Source organism: Hyperoodon ampullatus (assembly GCF_949752795.1).
Source record: "Hyperoodon ampullatus genome assembly, chromosome: 8".
In the NCBI taxonomy this organism is placed as follows: Eukaryota; Metazoa; Chordata; class Mammalia; order Artiodactyla; family Ziphiidae; genus Hyperoodon; species Hyperoodon ampullatus.
Window position 1 is genome coordinate 70,730,429 of NC_136921.1, and position 19,671 is coordinate 70,750,099.

At 35.6% G+C, this 19,671-nt stretch overlaps 1 protein-coding gene across 2 annotated transcripts in view; it reads left to right on the forward strand.

The window, feature by feature from the left end:
• Window positions 1-1,138: 1,138 nt before the first annotated feature.
• The window catches only part of GALNT13 (polypeptide N-acetylgalactosaminyltransferase 13), a gene marked incomplete at both ends in the record, with an annotated part of 492,276 nt that continues 473,743 nt past the window's right edge, over window positions 1,139-19,671 (forward strand). For both annotated transcript variants that reach the window (XM_079710390.1, XM_079710389.1), the window contains one exon: window positions 1,139-1,280. In XM_079710390.1, coding sequence (XP_079566516.1) covers window positions 1,139-1,280 — 142 coding nt within the window. The remainder of the gene's footprint in view (window positions 1,281-19,671) is intronic.

Genomic DNA, 19,671 nt, shown 5'->3' on the forward strand with positions numbered 1-19,671 from the left:
CTCTGGTTATTTTAAGTCACTTTATATTAATGTATTATCCTCTGAAATTATTCTCTGATAATTTCTTTGAATGTGTACTGCCCATTCTCAAATGCACATTTGTAGTGGATACTTTCTATGCAGAGCAGATGGACTTTTTAAGTCTAAATAACTGGTGACTTATTCTACGTAATTGCCCTTTTTGAGAATCTGAGAATTTTTTGTGTGTGTTTGTTTTATATCTTAACGTTAATAACTATGTGTTCTGCAGGACAGTTTACAAGTGTTATCGTATTTGGTCCTCATAGCAAATCTTTAAGTTTGGCATTATTATTTTCATTTTATAGATGAGAAAACTGAGGCTTAGGAAGTCTCCCCTACATAGGAAGTAAATAGGCCCAGGCCTATCTATGCATCAAGTCCAGCTCTTAGCCACTGCAATATATAGTAGTCCAGGATGATTTCTAGTTCAGCAGTATTGGCTCCTTGAAAGTGCTGAATCACAGTAAATTTAGAATTGCACTATTTTACAACCTGGTGCTTTACAGAATACCATGAAAGGACTTTAAGAAAAAGGCAATACAACTTGAAGAAATCAAGTAGTTGTCAAGGGCCCAGCAGAGTAGTGGCAGATCTAGGATTAGCTGTTAGAATTTTAGTCACCTGTCTTACAACTTTCATTAATTGGTGTTTTTTTTGTTTGTTTGTTTGTTTTGCGGTACATGGGCCTCTCACTGTTGTGACCTCTCCCGTTGCGGAGCACAGGCTCCGGACGCGCAGGCTCAGCGGCCATGGCTCACGGGCCCAGCCGCTCCGCGGCATATGGGATCTTCCCGGACTGGGGCACGAACCCACGTCCCCTGCATCGGCAGGCAGACTCTCAACCACTGGGCCACCAGGGAAGCCCTATTTGGGCTTTTAATTCTGAACTTGAAGGCCAAGTGCCGATATATATGGGAGCATTAAATAAGTTATATATTTCATGTTATAGCACATTTATGCAAAATAAACTTTTCAATAATTAATTTTTCTTCTTCTTCTTTTTTTTAATACAGTGGGATGCATCCTGCTTTTATCCTGGAGTTCACCCCTGTGGCTTGGATTTATCACAGTTGTATCTGTCTTCGATCTCTGTGTTAACTAGAAATCAAGGAAAGACATGAGGAGGTTTGTTTACTGCAAGGTGGTTCTAGCCACTTCACTGATGTGGGTTCTTGTTGATGTCTTCTTACTCCTGTACTTCAGTGAATGTAACAAATGTGATGACAAGAAGGAGAGGTCCCTGCTACCTGCCCTCAGGGGTAAGTGCTTATGAAGCAAATGTTTCTTTCATAGTGATGAAAATGGTGATGACTCATGACAAAACATGAAATTTCAAAATAGAAGTTTATTGACTCAGAAGTGCATTTGGGCAGAACTATTAATGTACATTTAACCATGGGAAAGCTACTTTACGTTTCTTGGCCTCAGGTGTCTTGTCAGAAGAAGTGAGTTAGCTAACCTCTAAGTTACCTTCTAATTCTAATAATTCCAATGTTTTGTGACTGTAGTGAACATTCAAATTGGACAGAATTTTAAATTTAGGCTTCCAGAAGTATAAGCCTTTAGAGTCCAAGCACATAACATAAAAGAGGAAAACTACTAAAGTGAGATGGTGAGGATTGTAGCAAAATGAGACTACACATGACAGCCCTTGAAACTTCCAAAAGCAATTAAAAAAAAAAAGGCGCAGTGTATTTTTAACAAAACACATGTTGGTGGCCAGATTTAACCTGTGGGCTACCAGGTTGTTGCCCTATGTTAAAGGCAAAAGATAATTTCAAGTGTATTATAAAGTCACTTTAACTCAGTATTCCCTATTTAGGACCCAGTTTCAATGACTAGATAAGAGTGAATGCTAAAGAAACATAATAATTTTTATAAATGGTGATTTATTAAGTAAAGTCATAGAGATTCATTTCCTGAAGTTATACCAAGTAATTTTTCTATGCTTTCTGTTGACTTAAATACCTATTAATATACTTCTAAAATATTCTTAGTAAATGAGTGCTTCTAAAGTACTTAAGCATGCTTGAAATTAGTTTTATTATCATTGAATTAAACATTAAAAAAATCTAGTTTACATTAATTCTCTACTTAGCAAAATGTTTCTTTATAAACATGACAAAAGGTAAACTTTGAGTCCCTGTTGATATGTTCGTACTTTTTGGAAAAGTGATTCTAAATTACTGACTTGAGATTTGCATTTATTTAATGAATGTAATCTGCTTTTAATGTTACAGATATTTTTGAGGTTATTTATTAATCAAACTATGCTAATAAAACGAATTTCATTGATACTATCAGTTGTGTGAGGTTTAGGGAAACAGAGAAAAGCATTTCCAAAAATTAATTTTTGTCGAAAGAGTTTGTTGGACATCTTTAGTTTGCTTTGCAATAATGCTCTGGCCCAATTGGAGAAATTCTGATTCCTCTTTTCAAAATGAGTCTAATTCTCTCACTACAGTTTTTGACTAGTACAAAGAATTGAGAGAAAGTACTTTGGAACTGACAGAACCTAGACCCATTTAGGTAGTTTATATACAATTTTTATGCCTTTAATTAGAATTATTCAAAGAGGAGAACTTTATGAGTCCATCAGTTTTTGATAAATGAATATGGGGATTAATTTGCTGATCTTTGGTTAGGATCCCAGAATAAATCAACCTTTTTTGTTTTTTTGTTAGAACCAGTTGAGCTGCTGCTTGGCTGAAAGTGGAAATGTGTTTTGATGGATCACATCAGTTTAGAATGATCACTTTGTCATTTGTTGAATGGAGACTTCTAGATTGGTCACAAAAAATGTTATAATCTGATTCAGCAAAACTATGACAGCCTTTTCCGGAAGTACCAAAAAAGCAGTTTTGCTGATTTAAGTGCTTAATGCTCAGTTTCAAATCTCAAAATGTAAAATTTAATGATGCAAGGCAAAAATAGTAATTTTTCCATGTACTTAAAATGTAAAATTAAACAATACTCTCTTTATTTTTAAGGGTTATTTAATGTTATACAATAATATTTGTCTTGAAAAAATGAAAATTAGGCTTTATGGTTTTTAATTTCATCTTCTACTGTTACTTATTATTTTAGAATATTACTTTATTTAGGAATTTGTGCCATGTATTTCAAATAATATTTTATTTACAGGTAGGTGATGTTGTGCAAAGTGCACTTAACTGAACTTTTCATGTTCTAGATATGTTAAAAACAGGCTTTTTTGACAAAAAAGTTGATCTTTCCAGACCTTTGTGTCTCCATTATTAAAACAAAGGGCTTGGACTAGGTGTTTTCTAAGATCCCTTCTAGTTCTAAATTTTAAGCAGTTTGTAAATACCCAATATTAGCATCCACTCTGAATTAATTTTTGAGATATGTTCATTCATTCACCAAATCATCAATTATTTAAGTGCCTCTCAAGTTAACAGGTTGTACATCTTAAACTTACACAAAGTTGCATGTCAATTATATCTCAATTAAAAAAAAAAAAGAAGAAGAACATAGTCCAGTAATGGGCAAAGAAAAAAATCCCAAGCATCAGGACCTCTGGCTTCATAGGCGGTATAACAAGATTACCCCACAGTTAAAAGCCCAGCTTTGTTGACCAACCTGGTCCTCACCTCCTCCGCCTTGAATTAGTTGTGTGACTTTTGGCAAATTCCTTAACAAAATCTTGGTGATCAAGACTGTAGAAATTGGCACAAAGGGTAGACAAACTGCACAATGCAACAGAATAGAGACCCTAGAAGTACACACACACAAGTTTGGAACATTCAGTATATGACTGAGGAAGCACTACAGATCAACGGGGGAAAGAAGAGCTCTTTCAATTAATATAGCTGAAAATAAAATGGTAATCCGGGTGGAAAACAGATGAAGCTGGGTGCTTAACTCATGTCATAAACCAAGATGTACTTTGGAAATATTAATGGCACAAGAAAACTTAACTTTTAGCAGAAAAAAAAATAAGCATTTATAAGACCATGAATTAAGGAACAATTCTAAAATACTATACAAAATCATTGACCATAAAAGAAAATATTGATAAATTTGACTATATTAAAATTAAGAAAGTTGATTCACTTAAATATACCTTAAAAAAAGTAAAAAGGGAAGTTACAAACTGTAGAAGATGTTCAAAGAACATGTAACTGAGAGGTTATTGTCAGGTATATATAAATAGCTCCCGTTATTAGTAAGAGAAGCCCACATAGGCCAACAGGAAAAAATGGGCAATAAACATGAATAGATACTTCTTGGAAAGAAAACAAATATAACAAAACAAAAAAAGAACCTTATGAAAAAATATTTAACATTAATTGTGATGAGGGAAATGCAGACCAAGACTATAATGATGTATTTATATTCATTCAATTGGCAAAAATTAAAAAGGCTGATAATACCAGTTGTTAGAGGTGATGCATCTCCACATTTTTATAGTAACTTCAGATAACGGTTTGGCATCATCTCTGAAATCTAAAAAATTCATGGATGACTCAGCACTCCTAGTGGTATGTTTTTCCATATAAACAAATATTTCATAGTGCTACTGTTCATAAAAATGAAAGCTGAAAATAATCCATAGGTCAAAGGAAAAGCTGATGTATGAATAGTGATATAAAATGAAAGAGAATAGTATATTTTAGTCAAAATGAATGAACTACAGCAACCTGTACCAGTATGAATTAATCCTCATGATACAATAGTAAGTACAGAAGTTATATTGATATCTTTCAGAGATGATATATGGCACGGTACAGTTTGAAAAGCTAAAACTAACTAAAAATTTAAAATATACACTTTAGGACTCTACAGAGACATGACAAGACTTTTTTTTTTTTTTTTTTTTTTTTTTTTTTTTTTTTTTGTGCGGTACGCGGCCCTCTCACTGTTGTGGCCTCTCCCGTTGCAGAGCACAGGCTCCGGACGCGCAGGCCCAGCAGCCATGGCTCACGGGCCCAGCTGCTCCGCGGCACGTGGGATCCTCCCGGACCGGGGCACGAACCCGCGTCCCCTGCATCGGCAGGCGGACTCTCAACCACTGCGCCACCAGGGAAGCCCCGACAAGACTTTTTATAAAGCAATAAAGCTAATTATGAACATAGGATTTAGGATGTCGTTTGCATGTGTAGGGGGCAACAGTGGCATGGGGGGTGTGTGAGTACTTTGACTGAATGTGGAGTGTTACTAGGGTCCTAGGTTTGTTTTGGATGTGGGTTTGATGTATCTATTACATAATACAGATAACTAAGCGAGTGAATAAGAGCCACTGAATGGATTTGAAAAAAATGGGAAGCCACTGAAGAGGTTTAAAAGGCAGCAGACATGATCACCTCTGTGTTGTGGAAAGATCACATGTGGAGACTAGATTGGGGAAGAGCCATCTCTTCACGGAGGCAGGGTAGGAAGTTGTGGTAGCCTTTCATGAATTCTGTGTGGGAAGTGAGGCCTGCTTAGAGCAGAGCAGTGCCAGTGAGTTGTGAGAGAAGTGAGTAAAATGAAGAGGCATTTGAGATATTGGGAGCTTGCTTGACTGGCTCTGGCAGGTGGAGGAGATGGAAATGTCAAGGACAGATCTCAGGTTTCTTGCAGGGCATTATTTGATCCAGTTTCCTGAGAGCGGAGATGGAGGAGGAGACATTTTGAGGGTGGATATTGAGTTTATTTTGGACATGTTTAGTTTGAGACACATGTTGGGCAACTGAATGGAACTGTTCAGTAGGAAGTTGACTACATTATTAAACTCTAAGTATCAAACTTAAAAGCCTTCATTATTCTTTCTAAAATGGATTACATTCTTCTCTTCCTTATTAAATGGAGTATATGGGATATAATTAAATCTTTGCTTCTGAGTCAGCATTATCATTTCACACATCAATTATTGAACGATGCTGTAAAAAATGATTATTTTAGGGACTTTCATGGGAGCACAAAGACTTGTTCCAATATTAGATACAGACCCATGAATCCTTTTCCTTTTCCTATTTTCTAGAGGATTGCTTTTGGGTAACATAAGTTCTTGTCAGGGGAGCATGTTAACTCTTTTATGCCACTCTGGGGCCACTTAGAGCTAAAATGCACTGAAGGATATTTCTAACTCCTAACTGGTATGGAGTAGTAAGTGGTGCTGCTCCCAAGTTGGAAGAGTTAGAATAGCTATTTGAGAGAACAGGTATTTAAAAAGACCAGTGCTGCTGCAGTGCACCGACAAACGCTTTGGGGAAATCTGAGGTCATGTGGCCAGTCTGCATGAGCACCATGCATAATGAGTCCTCCTCCACCACCTCCACCCAGGGCCACACGTCCTCAGGCAAGTTAATTTGTCTCTCTGGGCCTCAGTCACCATCTGTAAAACGAAATGGATATGAGTCATGGTTTTAAGTCACGCTCATCTCCAAATGAAGAATTATGTTTCTAGCTATTTTTTCCAATAAAACTATGGAAAATGAACTATTTTCGTATCTGGCTTTTGGTCAGTCCATAGACAATGTGTAGTCTGCTGTGAGAACCGGTGATGTGGAAGTGACATGGGGAGAGGTCTGCTTAGAAACCCCAGAAGAGCCTTCTCATCATCACAGAAGACAAAAGGGATATAAAGTTACGATATTCGAGAAGGGAAGGAACCTGCAATTCTTTAACTGATCTTGAATCTTGAACATATTACACATACTTGGGAAATGAAATAAAATTTACCTTCAAGAAAAGGGGAGGGAGAGGAATATCTAAGAAAGAGTTGTTGCTTGTATATAGACAAAGATAAGTACATTAGCCAATGGTAACAAAAATAATTATAAGCTATGATTGTTCTAAATTATTTATACATGTTAACTTAATTTTCACAAAAAATATGTGAAGTAGACATTCTTATTCTTTTACATATAAAGAAACTGAGGCAGAGTGAGCATATGGGGAAATCACTTCTGTGTTTCTCTTTTGCTCACACACGTAATACTTCTAACACCAGATGTGTGGACTTTTCCCCCACACCAAGCAATTCTCTGCGACGTCAGCTGAGTGTCCTACAATTCTGACACTGCCTATCTGGAGTGAGCATCAGACCCCACAAGTTAAGGGCTCAGTCCCACAAGGATGCCCCCACTTCATACACAGATCGCCGGTCCCAGGTTGTCACCAGTACTTCTGATCAACCAGCTATGACTTGGCGTTTCCTTGACCTCTTCTTGAGTTTGATAATTTGCCAGAATGCTTCACGGAACTCAGGGTAACATTTATTTACATTTACCAGTTTATTATAAAGGATATAATAAAGGATATGTGTGAACAGCCAGATGAAGAGTTACATAGGTTGAGGTCCAGAAAGGTCCCAAGTATAGGAGCTTCTGTGCCCATGGAGTTGGGGTGTATGACCCTCCTGTCATGTAGATGTGTTGACCAACCCAGAAATTCTCTGAACCCTATACTTTTGGGATTTTTATGGAGGTTTCATATAGATATGATCGATCACCAACTCAGTCTCCAGCCCCTCTCCCATTACTGGAGGATGGGAGGTGGAGCTGAATATTCCAAGCATCTAATCATGGCCTGGTCTTTCTGGTGACCAGTCCCATGCAGGAGCTATCCAGGAGCCCACCCAGAGTCACCTCATTAAAACAAAAGATGCTCCTATTAGATGCTCTAATCCCAGGAAATTCCAAGGGATGTAGGAGCTCTGTGTCAGGAACCAGGGTCATGGACCAAACATTAGAACAAAAGATGCTTCTGGTGCTCTTATAACGTAGGACATTACAAGGGTTAGAGTAGCTCTGTGCCAGGAGCTGGATCCAGAGACCAGTACCTCCTATGATTTCACGGTGTGGTTAAGAGGGAGTGCCAGAATTTTAACAACCAATGGAACAGGAGTTGGGTATTACAATGCAAGTTCAGTAAAGGGCTTTGTTATCACTTAATGCCAGTTTGCACTGGAGTTTAAGTGCCATGCTTTCATTCAAATACCAGTATGGAGTACACAGTCGGAAAATGTGAATTGAGTGTCTTGTCTTCATTCTCAGAGACACTAGAGAGACTCAGCCAAAACTCCCTGTCTAGTAGGATGTATAAATCCCAGTCAGGAAAATATTTCCTAGGGACCATTCTGGTTTCAGATCATTTATAAAACAGTATCACCTTATCTGGTATTTTAAGGTTTTGCAAAGTTACTTTCATCCACTTGTATCCCTTAAGACCTCTTCACTGCTGCTATGAATTGGGGGAAATCAAGAAGATGAGTGGAATTGTTGACTGGAATCTCAATGCCATACCTCCATGTTTCCCTTGGTCCTGCCTGGGACACTCCCTGCTTTCTTCTCATAAATATGGGGACACAGGTAGCCTTGCAGGATCTTAGTTTCCCAGCCAGGGATCGAACCTAGGCCCTGGCAGGGAAAGAGCAGAGTCCTAATCACTGGATTGCCAGGGAATTCCCTCTTTTGTTTCTTCTAAATGATCTCCTCGTAACATTAACGCCTAGCCATGTACTTACTTATTAAACAGTAAATGTTTATTGATTTTGTTTGATTAATCTTTAGTGCTTCAGGGGAGAGTTCCTGTGACTAGGTGTGAGAGGAAACCGTAAACTTGTGAATTAAAGTGTTAAAACTAACACCACATTTGGAACTTCCCTGGTGGTGCAGTGGTTAAGAATCCGCCTGCCAACTCAGGGGACACGGGTTTGAGCCCTTGTTTGTGAAGATCCCACATGCCGCGGAGCAAATAAGCCCGTGCACCACAATTACTGACCCTGCACTCTAGAGTTCATGAGCCACAACTACTGTGCCTGCATGCCACAACTACTGAAGCCCACGTGCCTAGAGCCTGTGCTCCACAACAAGAGAAGCCACTGCAATGAGAAGCCCATGCACCACAACGAAGAGTAGCCCCCGCGCGCCGCAACTAGAGAAAGCCCGTGCACAGCAACGAAGACCCAGCACAGCCATTAAATAAATTAATTAATTAATTAAAAAGAAAAAAAAACTAACACCACATTTTTCTTGTTTTTTACAAATATGGCTTTACCTTTTGGGGGGAGGGTAGAAGAGTGTGATTGGTTAAAGTGCACTGTCAGTACTGGAATTGCCCCGCATAAATTATGATGACCACTGGAATTTTCGGTGATAATATTTATAGTCATACAAAAAGTGGGACATATGGACAGTCACCTGGGATTAAAGGCATATATGTCCCAGATAATTTTCAATCAAGTTTATAAATAGTTTTCAAAAGTTAATAGACTTTTTAAAATTTTGACCTTTGATTTTGCTTTTGCCTTTCATAGTTTTATTTACAATTCACTCTGAGCCCTTCTCCAGTCCACATGGACATAGCAATGTCAGGAAGAAAAATAAATTGTAATAATGAACAATTATGAGGTTTACTGTGCCAAGTGCTTTTTATAGATACACTGTTTCGATTAGTTCTCACAGTGGCATTGAGGGTAGGTACTATTATTATTCTCATTTACATATAAGAAACTGAGATCTGAAAAGGTTAATTAAGTTCCCCAATGTTGCAAAACTAAGAAGAGGGAAGAAAGGGCTCACAGCCTAGTTTGTCAGACTTTTGAGCCCACACTTTGAACCACAGTGTTATGCTGTGTCCCTAACTCAGGTGCCTAGACTCCTTTAAGGCAAAATAATCATAACATTTATATAGTATTTATAAAATACGCATATAGGAATATTTCTGGAGGACAAAGAAGGAGGTGGCCACCGATCTTGGATTAAAAAAATGTCTTATTTAATTAGGAGAAAAGTACTCTGGCAGGCTTACCTGTCTGAAAGGTAGGCTTTCAGACTTTAGCAATTTTACATTTATTGAGTTTCTACAGTATACTAATTAATTTAGGTTGCAATTTTCCTCAGCAGTTTCCTTTGGGGCCAAGCCTCTGAAGTCTTACAAAGAATGATTAAAAGCTCTGAACAGTAGTGAAGCACTGTTTTTTCCCAAAACTTTAATAAAAACGATTGATACAATTTTTGCATCCATTTATTCAATGGTACTAGGCTAGGTACTATGAAATATCCAAAGTTTAATCAAATAGAACATCTGTCTTCAGGAATCACACAGTCTACTGGAGACATGACATGTACATTACAAAACAGAAAGTGGTGGCTGCTATAAGAGAGATACCAAGTAAACTGCTGTGAGAGGCCCTGACATATATAAATTATGTGGACATTTGAAAATTGGGAGGAAGCAAGTACCAGGAGGGAATAAATTATCAGGGGAAAGCTATTGGCTTTCCCAAAATGAGGATGTTGGAAATCAGTGAATCAGTTGATTGGGGCAGAGTCAGACTCAAAGGGGATTTCTAGATTTTAGGTTGAAAGTTGGGATAAAGACAGATTTTAACGGACTTTGAGTACTGGGGAAATGAATTTTTAACTTTGTTCTTTAGGAAATGGGGAACCATTGAAGGTTTCTGTTAAAGAAAAGATGTGTTTATCGTCAGATAATGTTTGGAAGGGTAATGCAGGGCTGTTTATTAAATATGCAAGAGAGTAGCACTAATACATTTTTATCTTTATTCAGATAGAGACTCAGATGCTTGAGTTTTATTTATTAATTAAAACCACTTGAATTAGATGGTAACTAAATGGAATATTAATTCATTTAAATTCTTTGCTCTGTAAATTAACTGGTAGAACAAGAAAGTTTTCTGTTTTGTAAAATCAAGTTTAGATAGTGTATAAAAAAGTAACTATTCAAAACCTTTACTTATTTAGTATGAAATAAAATGAGACAGTCCATTCAACAAACATTTGAGTGCTTGATTGTGTCAGAGCTGGGGTTAGAAAAAGAAAGAATCACTCTTACTTTCACATTTAGAGGGGGAGAAAGGAATTCAGAATTGTATGAATGAAATGTCAGCATATCAACGCTGTGCTGTCAGGAGGAGTGAGAATATATGAAATAAAGAGAAAAAACATCAATAAGCCAATATCTGCCTTTTGAGGACAAGATCTAATTGTCAATTCCATAAAGACTAGAGTAGACTGAGCAGAGAATGGAGGACAAAACGTATTACCAAATAGTCCACCAGTAAAATGGAAATGGACAAATTTTATCTCTACCCACTGGAAATCATGGTCACTAAAGGGCTGTGTTGCAGCAGAGACAGCTACTCATCCTGGGTGCTCAATTAATAATTGTTGAATGAATGAAGAATGAATGTACAAGCAGCGTGGCACTTTCTGAGTGTTCTCATGATAATAGAGTATCCAGTATAGATGGATGATTAAGCAACTTGAAATAACTCAGTTATCATGGCAAACAATTTTGTTGTTGTTACTGTTTTCACACATAGTCCAAACGTTTTCTTTTACTTTTCATTGGCTCATGTAGTTTGATTTACAGCCCCAACTGGCAAATGTATAGCCAAGGGACTCTCTTTTTTTCCTTCAGAATGTGTCTTGCATTGCACTGTTATACACTGTCTCTGTGATGCAGGGTGTCTAAGAACACTGCATATTGACACATGGTAGTGCTGTCATTGAAGAGAGCTCTAATGGAGCAGAGCAGGCAGATCAGGTAGGATGTGTGGAATGAACTAATACATAGAAGACCCAGAGGAACATTTACGAAAGTTCGACTGAGGAGTATTGAAAAAGATGTAAGTGTGTGGTAGATTTTATTCATCTGTAAAAAGAAGATGGGAAAATGGAGATGATGGAAAATGAATAAAAGAAAGTAATACTGGACAGGTTTAAAAGTGAAAAAAATCCAATAAAAAAGGAAAATTACCGAGAATAAAGTGATGGAGTTGTAGAACAGGACCCATGGTTAGTCAATAAGTAAGGTTCTATGTAAATATAGCTTTGGGAATGATTGAGGATAGTAGCTAGATAAGAAATACTATTTTTAAATAAGTTTTATTGAGGTATAACATAAGGCTCCCTTTTAAGTGTGCAATTTGATGAGTTTGACAAGTGAATCCCAGGGTTCAACCTCACAAGGATGATCCCCCACTAAAATGTTCCCACATATCCCAAGCAGTCAATCCCTCCACTCTAGCCCCAGACAACCACTGATAGGTCTTTTGTGACTATTTGTTAGTTTTGCCTATTCTAGAAAATCTGACGATGACTATGAATTCTTGTGTGTCTGGTTATTTTTGCTCAGCATATGGGTTTTGAGATTAATCTATGGTGTTGAGTTATCAGAGGTTCTATTGCTGCGCAGTATTCTGTTGTATGTATATATTACAATTTGTTTATCCTTTCACCTGTTGATGGACATTTCCATTCTTTCCATGGCTGTTGTGAATAAAGTTGCTACATTTGTACACAAATCTTTGTTTACATATGTGGACATATGTTTTTACAACTCTTCGGTAAATATCAAGGAGTGGTAGTGCTCAGTCATATGCTAAATATATTTTAATTTTGTAAGATACTGCCAGTCTGTTTTCCCAAGTTGTTAGACTTTGCTATTCCCATCAGCAACATAGGAGGGATTTAGTTACTCACAACCTGGCCAACACTTCCTAGTCAGTGTTTGTAATTTTAACCATTTTTGTGAGTTTGTAATGATATATCATGGTGGTTTTAATTTGCGTGTCATGATAACTAGTGATATTGATTTTTTTTCATGTTTTTTTTTGGCCAGTTTTCTTTTATGAAGTGTTGGTCAGATTATTTTGGCCATTTTGTAATTGGGTTGTTTATGGCTTGCCTTTTAAAAATTTTTAAAAGGTATCTTTCAAAGAGCAGAGATTTTTTATCTTGATGAAGTCCAGTGTATCTTTTTTTCTTCTTTTATTGTTCTTTTGGTATCCTATTTAAGAAATCTCTGCTTACGCCGAGGCCACTCTGTATTTCTTCTAGAAGATTTATGGTTGTAGTTTATAAGATTTGAGTTAATTTCTGTGTATGATGTGAAGAGAGTCAAGGTTATATTTTTCCAAAATAAAAACTCAGCTGTACCAGAAGCATTTGTTTCTTGAAGATAAGAAAGGAAGGGATTTTAGAAATAAGAACAACACTTCACTGTAATATTTCTCAGCATGCATCTATAAGTTTTTCTATTGCTTATATGTATGACTTAGTTATAAATATTTGAGTTTAGTTTCTAGAATTCATTGCATATTATACAGAATTGACATAAAATTTGTTATATAACTTGAAAAGTATCCAACTGTTACTAACCAAATCTTCTTTAGATATTTTAACTTGAAGACAAATGAAAAATCTAATCTAATTTATTATATTAACATAAAAAATACTATTTATTTCTCTGATAATAAAATTAATAAATAATTATTGTAGTAAAATATAAAATACAAATAAAGAGAAGAAAAATAATGTGGAATGCCACCCAGAAATTTCCACATACTAAAATAAAATTTAATATTTAAACTTTTTTGATCAATATAGCATGAACATTTTGTCCTGCATGAGATAGCTTTCAAAACATAGTTTTAATGGGTAATATTTTATCATGTGTATTTATCATAACTTCCAGAATTAACTACCTTTCATTAATTTTCATGTGTACTGCTCCTAATTTTTTTACCACTAAATAATGTTATGAACATTTTTAGGAAGTTGTTTTTAAACAGTTTTAAACATATTGCTGATTATATTCTTAGGCTGTATTCTTGGTTATGGGATTTATTTTTTAAAGGTGTACATATTTTTTAAAGTTTCTTGATAGACATTTTTAGTGACTTCCTGGAAAGGCCACTAATATTCACATCTCATTATCAATATATGAGAATACTTATCTCACCATGTTATTTGTAATTTAATTTAAAACACATTTACTAATTAGAGTACTTTCTAATCACAATTTTAAAAATCATTTTTATGTTTTATTATACTTACATTTTTATGTTTTATTGTATTTACATTAAAATTTTACTATTAAATACTGAACATAAATATATGCTGTCCTCATGTTCAGAGTTTTGAAATGTAAAGATAAATGGGCGAAGGCTTAAAAGATATGGTATATTAGACATTGTAGAATATATTAAGCAATTACAGAATCTGGGTGTTGGTAAAATTCTGCTTCTAACTATGACACATTTGGTGGTACCAGTAAACTCCATAGGGAAAGGAAGATAAATATAAAACTTTGGGCTGTAATTGGAGGAGAGACCTATTCAGGACTAAACTGAGAGGTTCTTGTCTTCACAAATTCTTTGAGTTTTTCTGTGTTTAATTTTTTTCACATTAAATGATTTGATCTGTATGTATTTTATTTTTGTGTAATAATGAGGATATATTTTTTTCAATAATTACTTGTAACATCTTTCCTATCATTTCTGATTTGTAATGTTAAAATTGACATATAGAAAACCTTTATATCTAGCAAGGTCTATATATGGTCTATTTATTTGATTCCGTTGATTCCTTTCCATATGACTAAAAGTGATACGATTTTAAATTGTATTCCAGATTTAAACTATTTTAATTATTTAGCTTTATATTATCTGATGAAACACTTGACAAGTTGCAAACTGCTGTAGTCAGGAAAATGAGTACATTATAGTTCTAATCTTGGCTTTGCTACTTTTTGGGTGTCTCCCTCTCCCTGTATCACTGTGCCTTGATCTATAAAATGAGAGGCTTGGAGCAGACCTACTCTTCTCTGTATCTACACTTTATGATTTTTTTTTTCATGATAAATGAATGGAAAGTATTGTGTTATCACTGAATCTCACCATATTTCTAAATAGCATCAGGCTGTGGAAATGTGCTAGAATATTCATCTAAAAATTATATTTGGCATTACTAGAACCAGTATCCTTAATCTTTTTTGTTTCATACTTTTTGGAAGTACTTTCACATGAGTTTTCTTATAGGTCTGTCTCACTGATTCTATTGAGTTGGTATAATGAGTGGGGATATTGGATATAAAATAGTATAGTGGCAAGAACACCCATCCTGTGGTTGGAAGATTGGACTTTATCATGGCTCTGGCCTTAACTAGAAGTCTTATCCAAACAGAATCTCACTTCCTCCATCTTTTGAGGATAAAATAGATGCACTAAAAAAATGCTTTAGGAATCATAGAAAACTCTACGAAAAGAAATTAGTGCAAAAGACCTCTAATTTACCTGAAGTTAATAGTTCTCAAAACAAAACCTTATTCCTTTAAATAAAAATACTTTACAAATATTGTTATTATTAAAAATCCCTTAGGACTTCCCTGGTGGAGCAGTGGTTAAGAATCCGCCTGCCAATGCAGGGGACACGGGTTCAATCCCTGTTCCAGGAAGATCCCACATGCTGTGGAGCAACTAAGTCCGCGTGCCACAGCTACTGAAGCCGGCATGCCCTAAAGCCCATGCTTCACAACAAGAGAAGCCACCGCAATGAGAAACCTGGGCACCGCAACGAGGAGTAGCCTCCACTCTCTGGAACTAGACAAAGCCCGCACACCGCAACAGAGACCCAACGCAACCAAAAAAAAAAAAAAAAAAATCCCTTAAATATAATACATGACTCCCTCTTTGGGAGATTAATTCTTCTTTCAAGTTACAGTAACACACAATCTTTATTTAAAAAGTGTTTTTTCAATGTAGAAAAATAAGAAAGGATATAAATATACCTATAAGCAAACCACATATAGATTATTATAATTAAAGGTTTGGTTTTTTCTTTATATTTCTAATAGGGATCCTACTTTATTTCATTTTTATATTCTGCTTAAGTCTTTGAATTTATATTTTGGACATTTTCCTGCATCATCAAATATTCCTTAAAACAATTTTACTGGCTGTACAATATTGTATCGCATACATCATAATTTATTTCCCTCTAGCTTTTAAAGGGAGGATAAAAAGTATCAAAGATCTTTATTAGCTCCTCACTTATAACTGTCTTCATTGTTTGCTGCTGTGTAGTATGTTTCTATTATAGTTTTCTCTTTTTCTTTAGTGTAATTGATGAGTTGTAATTTATTTCATTATTAATGTAATAAATTACCCATTTTGGGCATGCCTAATTTACTCATTATTATATGAGATATAAACTGGATCTCAAAAGATAGATTCCTGGAGGTGAGAAATTGTTGTTGAGGAGATTAGCACTCCTATAGAATTAGAAGTTTTGTGTACATAATTAACGTCTTTACCATCATTAGAGCTACTGCTTATTGTCTACTGTATGCCGAGCCTTCCACTCAACGATGTGCTGTATCATTTAGTCTTCAGACATCTTCATGAAGAAGTTAAGAAAAAATTATCTTAATAGAATTTTTTGAACTCACTGTTTTGAATTATTGCTTTTAAATATAAACTACTCCAATCAGTTTCTTGCCACTATGACTTCACCAAAAAGACTTTTTATGAAGACAACTTACTTCCTCCCTCTTACTAAATCCAATGGCCAATTCTCAACTCGTATCTTACTTGACTATGAATAACATCCGAAACACCTTAATCATTCCTATCACCTTGTAATACTTTTGTTACTTGTCTTAGAGGGTATCACACTCTCCTGATTTTCTACCTCATTGACTCTACTTCTCAATCTCCTTTGCAGGTTTCCTCCCTTCATGTCACCTTTTAATGTTGAGGTAGCTCAGAAAATGGGATTGGATTTATCTGTTCTTTATCTATACTCACTTCTTTAGTGATCTCATCCAAACTGATCTCTTTGCTTTATATGCCATCTTATAATTTTACAACTTGAAAATTGATAAATCCAGCTCACACCTTTATCTTAATTTTTAGATATTAACAACCAAGGCTTACTAGATATATTCTTTTGGATTCTGAGACCTCTCAAACTTACTGTGTTTTAAATTGAATTATGAATCTTCCACCAAAGACTTCCCTACTTGCAGTCCTCTCTACCTCAGTTTTTAGCAGTTCTGGCACTCCAGTTGCTTAAGCCAAAAATCTTAGTCATTCTTAACTCTTCTCCTTCTCTCACATTTTATATTAGCACATCCTATTTATTCTTCCTTCAGAATATATTCAGAATTCAAGCACTTCTCACCATTTCATTGGCCTCCCTGTTTCTACCCTTGCTCACCTATAACCTATTCTCAACAGTCCAGCCAGAATGATTCTTTTAAAACTTAAGTCAGATAATGCCTTTCCTCTGCTCAAACCACTTCGTTGTCTGTCACTCACTCAGCTGAAAGTATCAATGATTATTTTCCTTTTTCATATAACTTTATAACATTAATAAAAATTTGTGCCTTGATATATATGCTAATTTTATATAAATTGCTAGAATATTTCATAACTGCTTTAATAGGTTGAATAATGTCTGAAAAAAATTCATGTTCACCTGGAACCTTAGAATGTTACCTTGTTTGGAAATAGGATCTTTGCCGATGTAAGTAGTTAAGATGAGAGTTACTGCCTTAGGGTGGACCCTAAAGGCAATGAACCATGCCCTTCAAAGAGAAAGAGTAGACAGAGAGAGACACAGAGGAAGAAGAACACCACGTGTAAATGGAGGCAGAGATTGGAGTTATGCTGCCGCAAGCCAAGAAATGCATTCCAAAAGCTGGAAGAGTCAAGGAAGGATTCTTCCCTAGAGCTTTTGAAAGGCTCATGGCCCTGCTGACAACCTGATTTTGAACTTCTAGCCTCCAGAACTGTGAGAGAATAAATCTCTGTTGTCTCAAGCCACCAGGCTTGTGGTAATTTGTTAATGGCAACCCTAGAAAATGAATACAACCACTAAGAACCATTTTAAAAATATTCCATAGTCTTGAAAGCATAGAAAGAGTGAAGATATGGAGTACTATCGCAAATACAATTCTCCATCTTTCTAACTTTAATATAAAGATAAAAATAAAATATTTTAGAGTTATGTAGGAATACATATTTCAGAAAGTCACCTCTGCTAGAAAAAAATAGTTAAGAAATATTGAGACTATATGAACTTTTACCAACTTATATAAGCAGATTACTGGAGTGATTGTCTTATTTCATAATTTGAAGTTCTCATTTCTCATGACAAAAGGAGCTACAATGAATTGGAAGCTATGTCATAATATGTGCATGTAACTCTTTATAGTAGGTACGCAGAGTAAATCTCACTAGTACGGATCACTCAGGGTTATCTATAAAGTGACGTATTGATAGAATTTATATCATATAGTATTTTAGAATTGATACCCATTTGACAAAGAGCAAATGAAAAGCGGTTACTGGTTCATATACTTTTTTTTTCTAACAAAGAAATGAAGATCCAAGGAGGTTATATCAACTATCAAACTTAGACAAGTAGTAGAGGCCAAGGTAAACCTACTGAGAGTCTTGAGGATTCCAACCTAGAACCCTACTTAAAAATTATAGTGACCATGAAAGGGCCTGTACAATTGGCAGTCTTGCTTTTGGCCTCATGAGTTTTACAATGTCTCTTCCAGAAATGCATGACGATCATTATATTTTTCCCAGTGTCATTAAAAGTTATTTATGTTTACCAAGAATTACATACAAAATCCACTAATGCAGTATTTTGGATGTACTTTGGTGGAATATATTTTATAGCTCAGTTACTAGCAATTCACTGAAGATTTCTGCAATCCCAAGGTTAAGGTTTTCTGTTTCTCCTCTCAGTTCACATAGTACTTTTTCTAAACTTCTTCCATCATAATCTCTTTATTTTCAGGCTATTTATGTGCATTTTGTTGTTGTTGGTATTGTGCTTACTAAGGGCACTTCGTACTCGGGGATTAAGATCCATTTCTGACTCAGGAAATAATTTGAGTGTCTTTCATAGAGCAAGTACAGAACCAACATTTGGTGAATGAATAAACTTTTTTCTACTTTGGGTATCCTTTTCTACTTTCACTTTTATTTTTACTGTGGTTCTTTGAAGATCTTTCAGTTATCTATGCTATTCACATGCCCACTAAGTGGAATGAAATGGGCATGACCATGTACAGATGATCTTGTCTTATTACGTGACATAAAATGTTTGATAGAACCTGTTGATGACTGTTATGAACATTGTGTGCCCTCAATAAATTTGTTGAATGAACATTTATAACAGGTCTGCATTTCACAGGTGAAGAATAATCTGATGTTACCAGTGATTTATAGACTTTATTTTGACTAGCTCCTGAAATTATCTGGACGTCGTGCTTTTTTCTTTGAACTATCTTGCTGCCTTGTTGTTCTTCTCCTTCCCATCTATTCTCCACAATGATGGCAGATAAATCTTCTTGAAACACTACTTTGATGCTGTTACTTTCCTGCTCAGTGTCCTTCAATAACTTCCAACTAATGACAGCTCAAAGTCATAACTCCTTACTCTGGTACTAGAGTCTGTCTGCAGTCTGACCACAGCACAGAATTCTAGTCTCAGCTTTAAATGCTTTACTAAAGATTAGTGTGTAGTGGTTAACACATGGACTTTAGGGTGAGAAAGATGTGCATTTTAATCCTAAATTTGTTATTTCCTAAAGATGTGACCTTATACACTTCATTTGCCATTTTGAGCCTTAGTTTCTTCATCTGAAAAATAAGAATAATGACCACATGTACTTTCATTCCATTCTTCAATAAATATTCATTTATTGGATCACGAGCTATGTGCTAGGCACTTCTCTAGATGTTGGGATAAATCAATAAACAAATTTGACAAAAGTATTATGAAGCTTGAATGCCAGTGGGGAGGATAGACAAGAAATGGAATAAATGAATGAATAACCTAAATAAAAAATAAGAAATCTTATTTCAGAAGG